Source organism: Bubalus kerabau, chromosome 6 (genome assembly GCF_029407905.1).
Source record: "Bubalus kerabau isolate K-KA32 ecotype Philippines breed swamp buffalo chromosome 6, PCC_UOA_SB_1v2, whole genome shotgun sequence".
In the NCBI taxonomy this organism is placed as follows: domain Eukaryota; kingdom Metazoa; phylum Chordata; class Mammalia; order Artiodactyla; family Bovidae; genus Bubalus; species Bubalus kerabau.
The window spans coordinates 19809510-19829407 of NC_073629.1; the positions used below are offsets into that span (position 1 = coordinate 19809510).

Sequence of the window (19898 nt, forward strand, 5' to 3'; positions counted from 1 at the left end):
TTTCATTATGGTTTATCCCAGGATATTGAGTATAATTCCCTGTGCCATACAGTAGGACCTTGTTGTTTATCAGCCTTTACTCTAAAAAGAGGTCTCCTGATATAAACTGTTCACAGGACTTCTCTGAAAAATGAGTGCTATCTCATTCTTAGCTACAGTTTGTTACTGTGTATGAAAGCCTTTTCCTTTAACATGGCTTTTAAGACCTTTTAACCCATTCTAATGGGTTCCCTATTCTTAACAACACTACTTTTGCAGCCTCCTGGAATGTTCCCGCCCTTAAACTAGTGCCACAGGAACCATGTACCTGCTCTGATTTCCTTCACTTGTCTCCAGTTTGAACCGAAGTATATGGATAAAAATATCCCAGTAAAGCTTAAGTCTTTCTGAATTCCCTGGTGCTTGGTTCCTGCTCCTGGCCGGTGCTCAGATGGTTAAACCAGGGAATAGTTTTGGGATGGGGGAAGGCAAAAGCTTAAAATCCCTGGGTCCTTTCCCTGTCTTGCTCAGACCCCTTTAAGCTTTTCAGTCATCAAATGTCTGTCTGTCCCTCAGTGAATTCAGCTCTGTAAGGCTCATTTTTCACTCCAGCCAGCCCTCTCCCCCACTCCCCCAGCAAAGAAATAGTAAACACAAGAGGATTGCACTACCCTTTACTCCTAGACGGAAGGTGTTTTGTCACATCCTGGAAGCTTGGTTCTCACTTAACAAGGCTCCCAGCCCCTCACAGAGTAGGAATAAGCGTGTTCAGGGAGGTTCACTGGCCAGGTGGCCAACATCCCTTTCAAGGGGATACGCCATAAAGATGACATTGTCCCAGGGAGGAAGGGCTGGGTGGTCTGGTCTGACCACCTCAAAGCCCATGTAGCTGAAGGCGCGTAGCAGAGCACCTGTGAAAAGAGAACAACATTAGAATACCCTGAGGCCCCATGCAACCATTCCCCTAGATTTGGCTTCTTCCACTGGGGAATGACTGGGCAGGGAGCAGTGTGGTGCAGGCACAGGGATGATGTGCTTTGGAGTCAAACAGAGCTGGACTCTAACCTGGCTGCAGTGTTCTACATGTTTGTAAAATGAGGATCACAGAATTTAAATGAGATGTTTACGAAGTGCCTAACACAATGATGGTATAATAAACTCTTGCTTGTCTCTCATATCCAGCAGAGTATAAGCTCCCTGAGGGAGCAAGCGTTTCTGTAATGTGCACCTTGCATCTGGTTAAATATATTCCTGGCCTTACACCTGACCCTTTCACATTATGGGTGCTTAATACATTTGAGACTCTTTCTGTCCTACCAGCCACACCCCTTGAATGGCTTCTGTGTAATTTCACCAGTGCTTCTTCAGTCTAGGTTCTGAAATCTGTGTGCAGGGCCTTTCTGACAGTTCAGTTATGACTTGAATGAACAGAATACTAGGTGCCTTAATTTCCTTGGTGGGGAGAAGGGGATGGGTGTTGAATCCCTGAACTGCCTGAACATGCCCTTTAGAATGAGGGGAGGAAGGTCTCCTATAAAGGGGAAATCACTGTCAGCTGCTTCAGCACAAGGGCCAGGAAGAATAGAGCAGATTCCCCACCTCTGTCATTCCGGTTGTTTTGGAAGTTTACAAACACGGAATCCACATTGGTCTTCTCCTCCACATACTCCAGTGCTGCGGTCAAACTAGGGACCAGAAGGAAAATGGTTAATGGCATGTTTCACAAACTCAAAATTGAGAAAGGTGCCTATTTGCAACAGAAGGTATTTTATTGCTCATTGTTTCCTGACCCAAGGAAGTGAAAGTTCCAAACTAGTTTTGATGGATTTTTCTCTGAAGCTAAGGGTTTATACACTTACACCTACTGTGGAAGGGGTTTGGGGAAAGGGGGCCACTCTATAAAGACAAACAGCTGGAGATCACTTCCTTTCAACTATTTATGGATTCCACCTTGTGATTCTGAATCAGTTTAGCAACCTCCTATAGGCTGTTATCCCTTGAATCCAGATCCTGGCTCAGCTCACCAGGAGCTGATTCAGTGATTTGGCTGGTTCAGTGATTTGAATGTATCCAGCCCCTGAATAAGCCCTCACTGGCTAGCATGCCCATTACCTGATTGTGACATCAGAGTGAAACCCTACCTCTTCCCTTCACCTCCCCTCCCCCCATCCAGACCCAGTCACCTTTCCCGGTTGCCTTGATCCAAGGCCCGATATGGGATGTCCAGGAAGAGCCTGTGGTCACACAGAAGGCCGTGCCAGTGGGCAGAGGTCTGGGGGGTGAGGCGGAAGTGGAAGTCTAACTGCACCGGGTCCTTGTGAAGCAGGGGGTCAGTAGACAGCACCGTCAGGTTCCCAGCCTAGAAAAGGAGTAAAAATGAGAGTAACAGTCTCCTGTTTCCGTGCTCACCTAACCCTCAAATCAGATCTCAGACCTGTTTAGGTGTGTCTGTGGAAGCAAGGAGGGGGCTGATGGAGAGCCTAGGTGAAGTGGAGCCAGGCCTTACTCAATATCTCTTAGTCCTAGGACCTAACTCTGTCCCTATCATGGAGTTTTCCTTGACAAAAATTTGCCGACTCCAGTGAGGGGTGCACTAATGGTTCAGAAACTTGTATTTACATCAAACAGCTTATTCTTTAAACAAAGCTGTGTCATCTGTTTACTGTCTCACTAATATTACTCTTCTACTTTTTTCCATCATATAAGTTTTCTCTAAATTCTGGCACTTCTTATCTAAAAATGGATAGCTCATACCTAGGCATGATGATACAAAGGCAAGTGCAGGAGTTCCGGATTCTAGACCCAAAACTTAGCATCTAAACAGCTTTATGTCCCAGAATACAGCTTTATGTCTTAATATAGTCTGTCTTTGTTTTCAGTTCTTCTTTTCCCATCCTGCTTTTCAACACCAGCCCTAGGACCCTGCCTTAAGTTCTCTGGACCAGAATCCTTGCCTATAAAGCAAGTCACTTTTACACAGGAGGTCACATGAGCTAGCTTTCTATGATTTATTTTCCAACTAGTTCATGTCCCTTTGCAAGATACCATATTACAGCAAGCAATGGGCTGCCATGTCCCAGCACCAGCTCCCAGTCCACTTACCGAATATAATTCTTTAAGCTGGTCTTGATCATCCTGCTCGGTGCGTCTGGCCCCCTGAAGACCTACTAGGGACTCAGGAGCACTGAAGACAGCAGCGGGGCCGGAGTGTCAAGTCCTCCTCTTCCTTATAAGTGGTGATACTGATGAGAGAAAAGAGGCCCTAGTTAGTTGATCTCTGAGTCTGAGATGAGGAGAGACTTACCTTCCAGGTACACGGGGCCAGGCTCTGGCACTGTCTTCTGTATCTTCTGTGAACCAGCCTATCTATTTCCATTTCCCCAGGCCAGCCAGATAGAAAGGTTTACAAAGTTCCATGCCAGCCTTCCACCCTACTTTGCTATTATCTTTTGCCACTTAGGGAGTCCTTTCAAATTCTTTTATTTTTCTTTACAGTTAAACAACTACAGGTAGAGATTAAAACAAGTACCTTTTACAGCAAGGCAGCATCTTCTCCCGGAGGGTGATCCGGTACTTGTAACAGTAAAGGTAATAGGCGTATGGTGACCAGAACGGGTAGAGGTAGTTCCGTGTTTTTCCCCTCTTGATATAAGAAAGGGAGTAGAAAGAGGGGCGTGACCTGTAACAAGGCAGTTTCTTAGTTCAGTGCCTCCCTGCGGCAAAGTGAGGTTCAGGGGCTGGTGGCAGGGGTTCAGGCCCCTGGTCCCATTGTGACACGGTGAGCACTGTGACATGGGCAAAGGGCCAGCCTTTCAGTCACTTCAGGGCTCCTCTCTGTGCTCCTTACCCCATCTACCCCCTTAGGTAGCCCCCAAAGCTCTTGTTCAACTAGTATGGACTTCATGGCTGTACCAGAAATTAAAATACTTTTTGTTTCTGTGTGGTTGATAAACAGCCCTGGCTGACCACTTGTGCTCACGGAACATGGGCTCCCCTCTGGCGTGTGCGTGTGGCAAACCCACGCTTCAGTAACAGATTGGGGTCTGGCACCGCAGGAGGCTTCTAAGGCCCTGATCCAGTATCTGACTTGATTGGTTGGTTCCCTATTCCTATCAGTTCAATATTTTTATTATCCCTACCTTTAATAACCCAGTGGTTCTACATGTTGTTGAACTTTCTCAGTGCCTTATGGGGTAGGAACTGCAAACTCGGTGTCTCCAGGGGCCTGGACAGCTAGGGGAAATTAGTGGAGCTGCTGGGTGGGACTATAGCAAAATGAAAAGCTCACACACTCTTAAAAAAAGGGGGGCAGGGGGGTGGTGCGTAGGGACACAGCTCAGCTCCAAGTTTCCATGCAGGAATGCAGACCAGAGCATACAATTTTCAACAGAAACTGGAAAGAGATTTTTGTGGTAAGTTTCTCAAAAAGATATTTTTTTTAATCTGAGAAATTTTACTACTAACAAAAAATAAAAATTATTGATTAAAAAAATCAACATTGTGTTCAAAATTTGGAGCTGGCGCCACCAGTCTGAGACCTCTGCACGTTCTTCATCCATTTACAAATACTTATTGGGGGCCTGCTGTGAGCTTGGGATACACCAGTAAACAAAGCAAATATCCCTGCTCCATGGAGCTTCGAACACTGAAAAAACAAACCTAAACACTAAACACAAGAGAACTATTTCACGTGTTAGAAGATGATCGAGTAGAAAGAAGGCTCAGAAGGGTGAAGGGGGTGGGACAGTGGCAGTAATAAAAGGGTGATCTAAGGAGCTCTCATTGAAAGGGTGACATTTAAAGACTCAAAGGGGGTGAGGGAGTTAGGCCAAGCCAACATCTGAGGATAACAAGCTTCTGTGTGAAAGCAACAGCTAGTGCAAATCCCTAAGGAGAACGGGTCAAATGTTTTCAAGAAACAGGAGTCCACTGTGGGTTAACTACAAGCTACGTGCTAAGTTGCTTCGGTCCTGTCTGACCCTTTGCGACCCCCTGACATAGCCTGACAGCCTCCAGTCCATGGGATTGTCCAGGCAAGAATACTAGGGGTTGCCATTTCCTCTTCCAGGGGATTTTCCCAACCCAGGGATTGAACCCCCATCTCATATCTCCTGCACTGGCAGGCAGGTTCTTTACCACTACTGCTACCTGGTAAGCCCTGTAAGCTATAGGGGGAGTAGAAGAAGACAGCTAATGGGACCGGGTCATACAGGGCCTTGTAGACCATTGTATGGCCTTTTTCTTTGACTAAAGGGGGAAGTCTTTGCAAGTTTTGGACAGATGAGACATGATCTGACATGTTTTTCAAAAGATTCTGACTGGTGTATTGCAAATAATCTGTAGAGCTCTAAAGAATTATTTGTTAGGAGACTATTGCAGTAATCCTGGAGAAAGTATCTTATACCATGGTGGAGAGCTGGAGTGATGGGATATGGTTGGATTCTGGAAATAGTATAAAGGTAGCACCCACAGGATTTCCTGAAGTAGGAGAGGTGAGTCCAAGAACTGAAAGAAGGGAGTTACCATCACAGAGAAGAAAGGCTGCAGCTGTGGCAGAATGGGGCAGAGGATAGAGATGGGTTTAGTTTGGAGCCTGTTAACTTTGCATTGTCCACAGTTGTATAAAGGGAAGATGAAGTAAGCAGCTGGATAGTCATGTGTGGAGTTTAGAAGTCTAGGGTGAAGACACAAATTTGAAGTCATTGGCATATGAGTAAAGATTGGCATTCAGAAAAGATCCAAAGACTGAGCCCTGGGGGTACTCTAAGAGATGAAGAATAAAGGAGAAATCAGCAAAGGAGACTGAAGAAAATGAGTGAAGCTCCCCGCTTGTTTCTGGGACCAGAAGGAGAAAAATAAATTGGGTGTCCTGGAAGCTACCTAAAGAAAGTGTAATTACGAGGGACTGCTGGCCAAAGGCTGTTTATAGGTCGAATAACATGATGCTTGGAGAAAGCAATGGCAACCCACTCCAGTACTCTTGTCTAGAAAATGGATGGAGGAAATGAAAATGCTCCTCCTGCCATGGACGGAGGAGCCTGGTAGGCTGCAGTCCATGGGGTCGCTAAGAGTCAAACACGACTGAGCAACTTCACTTTCACTTTTCACTTTCATGCATTGGAGGAGGAAATGGCAACCCACTCCAGTGTTCTTGCCTGGAGAATCCCAGGGACGGGGGAGCCTGGTGGGCCGCCGTCTATGGGGTCGCACAGAGTTGGACACGACTGAAGCGACTTAGCAGCAGCAACATGATGCTCAGAGCATCTTTCCATAAATCTCGTGCCAAACAGGCCCTATTCATTCCATTTATATGGTTTACTCCCCAGTACTGAGACCCTCCACAGAGGGAACTGTCTCCCTCGTGATTTACACTTATTTAAATATTTGTTAGGAGACTATTGCAGTAATCCTGAAGGAAGATAGTATCTTATTCCAGGATAGGAAGACTAGAGTAACGATTAAGAGACGATCCTGAGGTTGGCAGTTTTCCAAAGGATTCCATCCTTCCACCACTTTTAGATAGATTTGAAGTAAGGAAAGGGAGAGCAGTACCCTCTCCTCTCAGCATCCAGCTATCACAGAACGTCAGAACTGGAAGCGACCTCAGAGAGCGACTGGAGCTAAATAAAAAGCCCCCAGTAATAGAGACTAATAAAGACAAGTGAAGCCAAGGGAGGGAGCGGGTGTCTCCCGGTGTCAGTGCACCTAACAGTCATTCCACTATCGGTCAATGGCTATGGGTGTCCCTCCCCCGAGAAGAAACTGGGAAAAGGGAGTGACGGAAATGCTGAATCGTGGACCACCCATCCCAGCCAGATCTCTGGTCTCCAGACACCAAATCGCAGCTCAATCCGCGCCAGGCTTTCCTGGAAGCTCAGCGCGCACAGAGCCGCGCCGGCTCAGGCGCGCCGCGGGCAGCCCGCGGGGGCCTTTCCTGCCGCCTGCGTCTTGCGGACCTTCCTGTGCACCCGAGAACATGGCGGCGGCTGCTTTTGCAGTCCCGCGGGGAGTTCAGCTGCGGGTGTTCACTGAGCGGCTGCTGCGAGGAGGGGTCCGGGAGCTCCTCCGGCCGCGACTTTCAGGGCGCACCCCCGGCTCGGAGCGCGACTTCAGCCTATCTCACAGTCGGGTGAGGGCCGGGTCTGAGTCCTGGGGCTCCTTGCCTCTGGTGGAGCTAGTTATGGCCGAGGCTTGTTTTGAGAAGCGCGCTGAGACCGGGTGGGCCCCAAATCAAGGGTGGTGGGCTCTCCTTGAGGTGCCGGCGGCCAGTGGAGGAGGCTCACCCTCGCTCCCCCGGCCGCCAGGGCACGGTCATTGTAGAGCGCTGGTGGAAGGTGCCGCTAGCGGGAGAAGGCCGGAAACCGCGCCTGCACCGGCGACACCGCGTCTACAAGCTCGTGGAAGATACGAAACACCGGCCCAAAGAAAACCTGGAGCTCATCCTCACCCAGTCGGTGGACGGTAAGGCCCGGGGAGAGGTACTTCTCTCAGGCTGGTTCTGTTCGGCCTCACCTTTCTTCTGCCCTTTCGCTACTGAGAAGAAGCGGTAAAAAGTACTGTGATTGTGACATTGATTTCCTACATAGAAAATTAGAATATGAATGCAGCATCGTCTAATTTTATGTTCCGGAGTCTTGGAAGGCCTCATTTTGACTGTTTCCCTATGCATGGGCTTCCCGGGTGGCGCTAGTGGTAAGGAACCCGCTTGGCAATGCAGGAGACTTAGGAGACACTGGTTTGATCCCTGGATCAGGAAGATCCCCTGGAGAAGGACACGGCAACCCACTCCAGTATTCTTGCCTGAGAATACTCCAGTATTCTCCCCATGGAGAGAGGAGCCTGGCGGGCTACAGAGCATATGGTCGCAAAGAGTTGGACAGGGCTGAAGCCACTTAGCACAGCATCTTTAACAGTGTGTGGGGAGAAAGGCCTGACAGTAGGCACCACATACTGAAATCTCTGTGATGGGACAGTGCTTCACTTTGTACATGGAGTATTGAGTTTTTCAATCAGGCCCTAAAGAAATGAATTCGAAATCGTGCTATTCCTAGTGAATACTAATATTTCTTCTGCGAGGAATAAGCACTGTGAGAGAATAAGAGGTCTCTTTTTCTTTGATCATCTCCTCTTTAGGGACTGCTAGATAATTCTGATCCTGTGCCTCTGTTCTCTGTTGGCAGAACTTGGAGTCCGAGGTGACCTGGTCTCAGTGAAAAAGTCTGTAGGCCGTAATCGACTACTTCCTGAAGGACTGGCTGTGTATGCATCTCCTGAAAACAAGAAGCTGTTTGAAGAGGAGAAATTGGTGAGCCCAAAAAGAAAGCAGAGGGACTCAAGAGATAGTAAAACCTAAACATTACTTCTAACAGCTTCTTTCCCTTTAATATTTAATTTGAAAATGAGGTAGGGACTAGAAGAACAGGAATTCAGAAGCCCAGACTATGCCCAGTATAGTAAGAATTTGTTGTTAGTTACTATGGACTCTTTTCTCTTTTTCAATCTGTAACTTTCTTTTCTAGCTGAGACAAGAAGGAAAACTAGACAAGATCCAGACCAAGGCAGGTGAGGCGGTGAGTAGAAACAGAAAATCTTTATTTATTGGTCACATACAGAAGTCACCAATCTCTCCCTAAAAGACTTCTTGATTTCCTTGAAGTCTCCTAATTTCAGGCACAAGGTAGGGGCAGGGGGAAGTACGGTGGCTGCTGTAACTGATACTAATATTAAGACCTCCTAGGAGATCCTGACATGTTGGGTCAAGTGCTCTGGCTTGTTGAGGGAGGCCCCAACCTGGGCGGGAACCCTTGGAAAAATGTGAGATGAGGACTCTGCCTTCAGGGGTGTTTACAGACAAGTTGGAAAGAACACAGACACAAGAGAAAGTGATACATAAACTCAAGACAATAAATCATGAGTGACATGGACTAAAATGGATTAGGGTGATTGAGGAGGGATTTTTTTCAGATGGGATTGAATTAGGCCTTGTGGGATTAATAGGCTTTGGATAGACCAGGAAGGTAGGAAAGGTATTAAGGGAGATGAAGTCTCAGTAGATAATTAAGGCATGTTTTAAGGTTACACTGCATTTATAGTTATTACAAAATGCTGGCTATATTCCCCAGGCTGTATAGTACATCCTTGTAACCTGTCTTACACTCTATACCTGTGCATCGGTTTTTGTCTCGTTATATTCACTGATTTGTATTTTTTAGATTCCACATATATAAGTGATATCATACAGTATTTTTCTTTCTCTGACTTATTTCACCTAGCATAATGGCCTCCAAGTCCATCCTTGTTGCCGCAAATGGCAAAATTTTGTTCTTTTAAATGGCTGCATAGTATTCCATTGTGTCTGTGTGTGTGTGTGTGTGTGTGTGTGTGTTGCGTAGACCATATCTTTATCCATTCATAATAGACACTTAGGTTGTGTCCATAACATGGCTATGAACATTGGGGTGCATGTATCTTTTTGAATTAGTGTTTTGGAGGGGGTTGGATATATATACCCAGGAGTGGAATTTCTGGATAATATGGTAGTTCTAATATTTTTAGTTTTTTGAGAAACTGCTGTACTCTTTTCCACAGTGGCTGCACAAATTTAAATTCCCACCAACAGTGTACAAGGATTCCCTTTTCTCCACATCCTTGCCAGCATTTGTTACTTGTATTCTTTTGATGATCGCCATTATGTCAGATGTGAAGTGATAGCTCAGTTAAAGCATGTTTTAAAATAGAAAGTAGACCAGCCTAGTTAAAGCAGAGGACTTGAATAGTATATTAGGAAATATATGACTGGAAAGTGGGGTGGGCATGATTTATAAAACATCTTTAATCCTCAGCTGATGAATTTATACCTCATTCTTTTTTTTTTTTTAATATACCTCATTCTGTAAGCAAGGAGGAATCATTAATGGTGTAGTGGTAGGATTGAAGGGCCAGAATATTGGATTAAAACTGTCTATGAAAGTCTTTCCATCCTGAGATGAACAGTTGATGAGCCTAACTTTGACATGGCCTGTGTCTCCTTGCTTAGGGAGAGCCAAGTACAGGCCATATTCCCCTCCAGAGCATTGCTGAAACATCTTTCCATGATGTCAGTCTTGAGACGATAGGAATTTTTATCTTTCCTATTGATCATCTCACCTCTCTTGGCTACGAGGCAGGAAGCGTGCTTTGCCTGAACTCTCAGACTTTATGCCTCTTGGCCTCTTGCTAACATGTTTCCTCTCCTTGATTCCAACTCTAACCCACCCTCTGTTTATAATTCCTCTCAGACAGTGAAATTTCTGAGGAGTTGCCACCTGGAGGTAGGAATGAAGAACAATGTCAAATGGGAGCTAACCCCTGAAATAGTTGCCCGCCACTTTCTCAGAAATGTGAGTACTCCCGTTACCACTGTGGCCCTAAGATGGAAGCTACCCCTGGGAAGCAGCAGCTACTCTGTTAGGAAAGGGTGTGATCATCCAGCTGAAGTTAGGGAAAGCTTTTTTTTTTTAATTGATTTAAAACATATTTCTACTGTGCAGCAAAATGATCATTTTATATATATGTGCCCTTTTTCATATTCTATTGTGGTTTGTCACAGGATACTGAATATAGTGCCCTGTTGTGTACAGTGGGACCTTGCTGTTTATCCACCCTATATAGTCGCAATATCTAGTCTGCTAATCCCAGACTCTCAATCCATCCCTCCCCAGCCTGGCAACCACAAGTCATTTCCCTCCCACAGTGCAAGCCAGCCAGGAATGCTTTCCCTAAGTTGGACAGCCATACGTAAATCGATGTGCCCTCCTCCTGGGCAGTCACAAGTCTGTTCTCTGCGTTTGTGGATCTGTTTCTGTTTCATAGATCATTCGTGTCATATTTTAGATTCCACATACAAGTGACAGCATACGGTCTTTGTCTCTCTGACTTAGTTCACTTAGTATGGTCATCTCTGGGTCCATCCCTGTTGCTGCAGATGGCATGGTTTCATTCCGTTTTGTGGGTGAGTAGTGTTCCGTTGTGTATATGGACCACAATTTCTTTACCCATTCATGTGCTGATGGACATTTAGGCTGTTTCCGTGTCTCGACTGCGATGGGCCTTTGCTGTTTCACGCAGGCTTTCTCTGGTTGCAGCGAGCATGGGCTCTGTTATGGTGTGCAGGCTTCTCATTGTGGTGGCTTCTCTTGTTGCACAGCATGGGCTCTAGGTGTGGGGGCTTCAGTAGCTGTGGCACAGGGGCTTAGTTGCTCTGCAACATGTGGGATCTTCCAGGACCAGGGATCAAACCCATGCCCCCTGCATTGGCAGGTGGATTCTTAACCACTGGACCACCAGGGAAGTCCCACATGTATCTTTTTGAATTATAGTTTTGTCCAGATATAAACCCAGGAGTGGGCTTCCCTGGTGTCTCAGACGGTAAAGAATTCGCCTGCAATGCAGGAGGCCTGGGTTTGAACCCTGAGTTGCAAAGATCCCCTGGAGGAGGGCATGGCAACCCACTCCAGTATTCTTGCCTGGACAATCCCCATGGACAGAGGAGCCTGGTGGGCTGCAGTTCCTGGGGTCGCAGAGTCCAGCACAACTGAGCGACTAAGCACATACCTAGGAATGGTATTGCTGGGTCATATGGCGACTCTAGTTGTTTTTTTTTTGAGGAAGCTCCATATTGTTTTCCATACTGGCTGCACCAGTTTACATTCTCACCAGTAGTGTAAGAGGATTCCCTTTTCTCCACACCCTCTCCAGCATTTGTTATCTGTAGAGTTTTGTTTCACTTTTGGATACACTGGCCTTCATTGCTTCATGTGGGCTTTTTCTAGTTGTGAGTTGGGGCTACTCTATACTTGCAGTACACAGGCTTCTCCTTGCAGTGACTTCTCCTATTGCGGAGCATGGGCTTCAGTGGTTGCGGTGTGTGGCCTCTGTGGTTGCAGGTTGCAAGCTCAGTTGCCCCTCGGCATGTGAGATCTTCTTGGACCAGGGCATTGAACCCATGTCCCCTGCATTGGCAGGTGAATTCTTTACCACTGGACTGCTTGGGAGGTCTGTGTAGACTTTTTAATGGTGTGAGATGGTACCTCATTTACTTTAATTTGCATTTCAGTGGACAGGGAGGCCTAGCGTGCTGCGATTCATGGGGTCACAAAGAGTCGGACACGACTGAGCAACTGAGCTGAACTGAACCATTAGCAGTGTTGAGCATCTTTTCCTGTGTCTGTTGGCCAGTGTGTCTTCTTTGGAGAAATGTCTGTTTAGGTCATCTGCCCATTTTTTGATGGGGTTGGCTTCTTTTCTTTCAGTTTTTCTCTATTTCTAGCTGCACTTGGTCTTCATTGCTGTGCACAGGAGCTGCTCTCTGGTTGCAGCGCACAGGCTTCTCGCTGCGGTGGCCTCTCGTTTCGGAGCGCGGGCCTAGGATGCATGGGCTTAGTCACCCCATCACATGTGAAATCTTCAGGGATTCAGCTCATGTCCCCTGCATTGGCAGACAAGATTCTTAACCACAAGACCACCAGGGAAGTCCAGTTGGGTTGATTTTGTTGTTGTTGAGTTGTATATGAGTTGTTACTATATTTTGGAAATTAAGCCCTTGTCAGTGGCATCATTTGTAAATATTTTCTCCCAGTCTGCAGGTTGTCTTTGTTTCATGGTTTCCTTTGCTGTGCAAAAGCTTGTCAATTTGGTTAGGTCCCATTGTTTACTTTTGCTTTTATTTCTGTTGTCTTGGGAGACTAACCCAGGAAATAATTGGTACAATGTATGCCAGAATGTTTTGCTGTGTTCTCTTCTAGTTTTGTGGTGTTATGTCTTGTGTGTAAGTCTTTACACCATTTTGAGTTTAATTTTGTGTATGGTGTGAGAGTGTGTTCTAACTTCATTAATTTACACGTGGCTGTCCATCTTAGGGAAAGTGTTCTTGATTGGTTTGCAGAGGCGTGGAAGGGAAATGACTAAGGATGGTCACAAAGAAATTGAAAACTGATAGAAGATGGGAACATTTATTTTCTCTAGATAGGAAAAGCTGGGGAATTGTGACACTGGAGAATTTTTATTTATGTGGATGAAGTGATTTTGATCTCAAACCCTGTTTCTCTTTGTGAAACCACCTCCCTGAGAAATCAAGACTGAGTTTCTCTGCCACTCTTTATGGAGGTTTGTGCCTTTCCATGGGATCAGCCAGGGTAAACTCCGCCGTTGTACTCATCCCTGTACAGGGAAGTCTAGAATCCTCTTCAGATTGCCCAGAGTGGCAACCATGTAAAAAGAGCTCCATTTGGTTGTGATTTTTTTTGCAGCTTGGCGTTGTGGTTGCCCCACATGCATTAAAGTTGCCCGAAGAGCCCATCACCCAGAGGGGTGAGTACTGGTGCGAGGTAACGGTGAGTGTTTCACATACGGTCTCCTTTTTCTGACTGGGTAGAAAGCTGGGATTGGGTTGTGTTGGCCTTATTTGCCCCCTGACCTAAGCATTCCTATTGTTCTGTGGGCAGGTAAATGGACTTGACACTGTGAGGGTACCTATGTCCGTGGTGAACTTTGAGAGGCCCAAAACCAAAAGATATAAGTACTGGTTAGCCCAGCAAGCTGCCAAGGGAATGGCCTCCACCAGCTTCCAGAAGATCTGAACCTGTTCTCCCTCGAAAGCGGCAAAGCAGAATCAGAGGAACGGTGGAGCAAAGATGGACCAGCACTGTGGAACCGCTCCTAGCTCGAACCAAACACGGAATTTTAGAAAGTGTATGGAGGCAGCAACAGCAGACCGGACTGCATGTATGTGTTGAATCATCCATATTTTCCATCTTCAACAGTTATCACATTTGGCCTTACTGGGGAGGCCTGCTCCAGAAGTACAGGCTGTGGATTTGATAAGCTAAATATTAACAGACCAAAAGAATCTAGATCCTATTTAGCCTCTTCCTTCATTGGAATTCACTGGAATAAATGGTAGAGCTAGCTAGCTTATTCTGATCATCCAAACTGAACATTGTATCTCTGAAAAAATAAAAAGGTTGTGTTCTTTTTAGGTGGTGTTTACTGACTTGAGTAGACTGGGGACAGGACTTCCAAGTGGAATGTCCTCTTGGAAAGCCCCTGGGGTTTGCTCCTAAAAGGAGAAAAAGAGAAAACATTTTTTGGGCTACAGCCCACAGTTGCTGTGGACAAATTACTCAAGCTGATATGCCTTATGGTCTTAAAACTTATTAGGTATACTAATAAAGTCCTCAATACAAATAAGCACAATGGATTCTACTTTTCTAAGGAGATCTGAATAAGGCCTAAGGACAGTTGTTGGAGAAAATAAAGCTGGGATGAAAGAAGTTTAAAAAGGGAACTCTTGAAATTTTGAAAAAGAATTTGTCTGGTTTCCAGACAAAGGTTAAGATGTGGGGCTAATTCATAGGTAATTATGGATTGGGAGATGAGGCAAGTAGATAGTTCTGCATAAGTTCAAGGTTCTTTCCTGGAAGAAAGACCAACTCTTGTTAACAATGAATTGTGCCAGAGTCACTCAAATGTGAGATTTTTAGGAAGGATAAAGATGAGACCATTGACTCTTTGCTACCCTTACCAGAAGCTCAAAGAAATTGATTTATCCTGTTTGAGCTCACCTGCCCAGAGAAGGCAATGGCACCCCACTCCAGTAGGTCCATGCGGTCGCTAAGAGTTGGGCATGACTGAGCGACTTCACTTTCACTTTTCACTTTAATGCATTGGAGAAGGAAATGGCAACCCACTCCAGTGTTCCTGCCTGGAGAATCACAGGGACGGGGGAGTCTGGTGGGCTGCTGTCTGTGGGGTCGCACAGAGTCGGACACGACTGAAGCGACTTAGCAACAGTGTTCTTGCCTGGAGAATCCCAGGGACGGGGAGCCTGGTGGGCTGCCATCTGTGGGGTCGCACAGAGTCGGACACGACTGAAGCGACTTAGCAGCAGCAGCAGCTCACCTGCCTTGCCAAGCCAATTAACTACTTTCATCCACATGCAGCCATCCTTCTAATGAGGGTTCTTTCATCAGTGGTTGCAGCACTTGTATCTGTATCCGTCACACTTTCCAGAATTCCATAACTCAGGTCGAGCACTAGTATTCTTTGAAATTTGCTGTTCAACTGTCAAATTTGCCATCAATCCCTGCTGTCCTTGAAATGGAAAGGTCATTTAACACCACATCATTCCATACCACCACCATCATCAGGTTGAAGCTCTCTGAAATTGGGCAACAGACAACATTCCACACAGCTAATCTCAAAAAGTATTTAAATACTTGTCATAAGGTGAGTTCTTGGCAAAACCGTGATGTGGGTGAGGTTTACTGGGGGGAGTCCTCTAGATTAACACCTGTTGGGGAATGAAGGAAGCAAGATTAGGTAGAGACAGAAGTTGAGCTGATGCAGTTTCAGCAAAGGCCTTAGTCCCACAAGAGACTGAAGCTAGGAATGGCTCTACAAAGATGTGTGCCACGTTGAGGCAAGTGGCCAGACCTATAGAACCCGACACTGACCAGGGGAGGGTCTTGGGTGTGGTGACTGATTTCAGGCACAGGCAGTTCCCAGGGGGAACACAGATGAGAGCTGTACACATTCTCAGCAGCCTGGGAAATGAGTGCCTCGGTGCTGAAGGCAGGAGTCTGGGCAGCATGCCAGTGTCCACTAGAGTCCACTTATTGCGCTCTTCAGACCCATTTGCTTCAAGTCCCAACATGATCCTGCAGGTTCTGGGAAAACAAGAGGAAGATCTGGGACAGACTATAGCCCCTGCTGCTGTAGCTTAAGTCTACAACTGATACCTATTTCTTCTTGGACTACCCATTCTAGATTCTCCCTCACATCCCCTCAGTTTATACTTCTGTTGGCCTAAATGGGTTACCGTCTCAGGCCATGACTACACTTGTCCATTTATAATAAAAATCAGGCAGGAGTGGATGACTTAGGTGCCAAATATACACTCCCTTGTCCCCACCATGTAATTGCAGCCTTACCTCCTGATGGTTAAGTCAGTTACCCCTGCCAGGTTAATGATTCCTTCCCTTAACCTCACTGTCTTTTGGTAGTGATCTGAAGTAAATCTGCTGACAGCCCTAACTTAAAATGTAATGAGATTTTTAGTGTGTCCACTAGTAAAAATATTCCCCTTCTGTGAAGCAGGACTTCTAAATATTCAGAGCCCTGAGCTGGAGGCACAGCTTCCTCCAGGTGGGTCAGTGAGAGTGATGGTAAAGGGGGGCTGCTCCTACACCCCACCCCCGTTTCCCAGACCTGTGTGTTTTAGTTAGGCACAGCACTCTAGGCTGATCCAGGGTATAAACCATCCTGGAGGATGGTATCTCATCTTTACAGGGTGTCGTCTCCAAGCTGGTGTCTCCAAGACGCTCCATTGTTGTGTCGCTTCTAGATGGTATGGTGTGTGATCAGACCCTGGGTCCTGTGGGCATGTACCCAGTGCTGCACCTCTTGCTGTAATAGGTGTCTCTTAGGGTTGATGGAAAAGAAACTGACTAGAAATTGAGAAACAGAACACTGTAGATGAGGGAGTGGCCAGAGTTTTGAGGATCTGCAGAGGGGTCCCCTCAAACCTTGGTCTGAATACTGATCTGCGGATGTGTGGGGTGAAACCAAGGCTGGGGGGTGGGGAACACCAAAAGACAGTAAGAAACAGTTCTCCGAGCTCCCACACACAGTACTGGGAATGTTTTGTTTGTATTCCTGACAGTGTGGGTAGATCTTACAATGCATAGAGCACCGGGTGGAGTCTTCAAAAGGGCATTAGGATAAAGGCTACTCTGGACCCACCATGCAAAGCTTGAAAGCAAGCCTTGAAAGGATCAAACCGATAACCAAGCATACCAGAACCAAGACCAACACTCAAGAAAGGCAGCAAACATAAAATATAACACTAAACAAAATTCCCAATGTCTGATGCCCAGTCAATACGCATGCATGCTCAGTCCTATGTGACTCTGAAACTCCATGGACTGTAGCCCGCTAGGCTTCTCTTCTCTGTCCATGGAACTTTCCAGGCAAGAATACTGGAGTGGGTTGCCATTTTCTACTCGGGATATTCCCAATACGGATCAAACTCACGTCTCTTGCACCTCCTGGACTGGCAGGTGGATTCTTTACCACAGAGCCAGCAAATCAAATATTACCATAAAAAAAGACACAGAGAGAGTCAGGGAAATGTTATCCCAACCAAAAGAAATTTTCCTAAAAATGACAGTGAGGGTGGAATTAACACAGCTATAAATATGCTTCAGACATTTACGGCTGTAAAGGCAAACAAAACTATAATGCGAGAGAGAATATAAGACCCAAATGGAACTTCTAAAGATGAAGAATACAATACCTGACATGAAAAACACATTGATGGGACTTCTTTCTATTGGGGCTTCCCTGATAGCTGGTAAAGAAACTGCCTGCAGTGCAGGAGACCCCAGCTCGATTCCTGGCTCGGGAAGGTCCCCTGGAGAAGGGAATGGCTACCCACTCCAGTATTCTGGCCTGGAGAATTCCATGGACTGTATAGTCCATGGGGTCGCAAAGAGTCAGACACAACTGAGCGACTTTGACTTTCAGAGATGAAGAATACAATACCTAATGTGAAAAATACACTGATGGAACTTCTAGTTCCGGGGAAGGTAGAATAGCTACACTTTCACCACTCCTGGTACAACTATAAATCCTAGAAATTATACATGAAACAAAGACGACTGAGAAGTGGAAAGAAGCAAGCATACTGCCTAGGAATGGTGGGGCCCAAGGAACAACACTGCAGTGAATCCCTTGGATTTTCTTTTTGCCTCGTTTATCCCAGATTTAAAGAACCAGCAACTTGGAAAGGCCAAATTGGGGTACAAATAAAAGTACAAATAATAAGCCTCAGTAAAAGCCTGCTCCTAGTCAAAGCAAAGGAGCAGCCTTAGCAAAAAACCTTTTAGACAATTAACTGCTCTACTCTAGCCAAACACCACAGACAGCACTGTGGCCCTGCCACCACCACGCCGAGGCTGAGAGGGGAATCTAGCCTTCCATGCTCTATAAAGGTGATAACACCTGGGCCAACACGCCTGCCAGGGAGGTGCCACAGAAGGCCAGATAAGAAGCTACAAGCTCCCCCTCTACCAGCCAGTAATGAGTCCTATCCCTCCCTGGTGTCCTCAGGGAACCTGGATTCACTTCCACCTGGCAGAAAGAGGCATGCTTCTGCCTTCCTACAGGGTTGAGTCAGAGGAGGCCTAGTGGAGAGTTTGCACTTTTACCATTACCCAGCAGTAATGAGGCCTCATTCACCACAGTATCAGTGGAGACCATGTAGGAAGCTGGAACTCACATCCCCACCTAACGGGAAAGAGACGCTCCACATGCCTGGGTGTCAGTGGAGGTAAGGGGTAAAATCTGAAATTATACTTGGCAGTAATTATCTATTTCCCCTTTCTGCGCCAAAGCAGTATAAGAGAAAGTCAGTTAAAACAGAAGTAAGTTTTAAATTAAGATTCCGAGTCTCATAATACAAAAATGTCCAGATTCCAATTTTTAAAAACCTGTCCTCATACCATGAACCAAAATGATTTCAATCATTCTTCATTTTTCAATGAAAAAAGAAAAATTGATGCCAGTACTGAGATGACAGAGATATTAGAATTACCTGGCATATTTTAAAGCAGCCATGAGAAAAATGCTTCAACAAACAATTATGAATATGCTTTAATGGGATTAAAATAGCTTTTAGAGAAATAGATGATACAAAGAAGAATTAAGTGGAAGTATTAAAACTATAAAATGTAATACTGGAAATGAAAAGTTCAGTGGATGGACTCAGCAGCAGAACGAAGAGAACAGAGGAAAGGTTTGAAAAAGAGAACAACAGAAACTCCCCACTATGAACAACACAGAGAAAAGAGAACGGGGGGCGGGGAATAACAGAGCCTCAGAGGCCTGTGAGACTATAACAAAAGATCTAATATTTCTGTCATTGGAGTCCCAGGAGGAGAGGAGAAAGACAGCAGGGATAAAAATATAAATATATACAACAGAGTAATGGCTGAAAACCTCCCAAATTTGTTAAGAGACATAAATATACTGATTCAAGAAACTAAGCAAACCCCAAACAAGATAAACTCAAAGAAATTCATGCCAAGACATATCAGGACTAATCTGAAATCTAAAGACAAAAAGTCATGAAAAAAGCTAGAGAAAAATGACACTGCTGCTAAGGGAAAACAACCCAATTCAAACGACAGCAGACTCCTCATCAGAAACCACAGAAGCAGGAAGGAGTTGATACCGTATTTTTCAAATGTTGGACTGTTGACCAGAATTCTATACCTAGAAAAAAAAAATCCTTCAGGGATGACAGGGAAATTAAGATACTCTAAGACAAAGGAAAACTAAGTTTGTCACCAGTAGACTGACTAAAAGAATGGCTAACTATGCAGAACAGTGTGGAGATTCCTTAAAAAACTGGAAACAGAACTGCCTTATGACCCAGCAATCCCACTGCTGGGCATACACACCGAGGAAACCAGAAGTGAAAGAGACGTGTACCCCAATGTTCATCGCGGCACTGTTTACAATAGCCAGGACATGGAAGCAACCTAGATGTCCATCAGCAGACGAATGGATAAGAAAGCTGTGGTACTTATACACAATGGAATATTACTCATTTATTAAAAAGAATGCATTTGAATCAGTTCTAATGAGGTGGATGAAACTGGAGCCTATTATACAGAGTAAAGTAAATCAGAAAGAAAAACACCAATACAGATGTGAGTTTGAGTGAACTCTGGGGGTTGGTGATGGACAGGGAGGCCTGGCGTGCTGCAATTCATGGGGTTGCAAAGAGTCAGACACAACTGAGCAATTGAACTGAAACTGAACTGATGGAATTTAGAAAGATAATGATGACCCTCTATGTGAGATAGCAAAAGAGACAC

The 19898-nt window shown here is 45.6% G+C and overlaps 2 protein-coding genes across 4 annotated transcripts; one reads left to right on the forward strand and one right to left on the reverse strand.

Moving 5' to 3' along the window:
* Positions 1-428: 428 nt before the first annotated feature.
* On the reverse strand, positions 429-7294 carry OAZ3 (ornithine decarboxylase antizyme 3). The gene is given in 6 exon segments (XM_055584284.1): positions 429-890; positions 1579-1664; positions 2163-2338; positions 3082-3156; positions 3158-3221; positions 7263-7294. Coding segments are annotated over 6 exon segments (576 nt in total). The 3' UTR covers positions 429-747.
* Positions 6687-13993, forward strand: MRPL9 (mitochondrial ribosomal protein L9). Of its 3 annotated transcripts, none has more exons than XR_008715579.1 (7): positions 6687-7108; positions 7284-7440; positions 8160-8284; positions 8499-8549; positions 10257-10358; positions 10899-10969; positions 12270-13246. XR_008715579.1 is itself a non-coding variant. In XM_055584282.1 (7 exons), the coding sequence occupies exons 1-7, from the start codon at positions 6710-6712 to the stop codon at positions 13593-13595; spliced, it is 1053 nt and encodes a 350-aa protein (XP_055440257.1). In that variant the 5' UTR covers positions 6687-6709; the 3' UTR covers positions 13596-13993. The 3 variants fall into 3 exon arrangements, 2 of the variants coding, with proteins under 2 accessions (XP_055440257.1, XP_055440258.1); XM_055584282.1 differs by lacking the exons at positions 10899-10969; positions 12270-13246 and adding exons at positions 13266-13349; positions 13461-13993; XM_055584283.1 differs by lacking the exons at positions 10899-10969; positions 12270-13246 and adding exons at positions 13266-13326; positions 13461-13993.
* The last annotated feature ends 5905 nt before the right edge of the window (positions 13994-19898 follow it).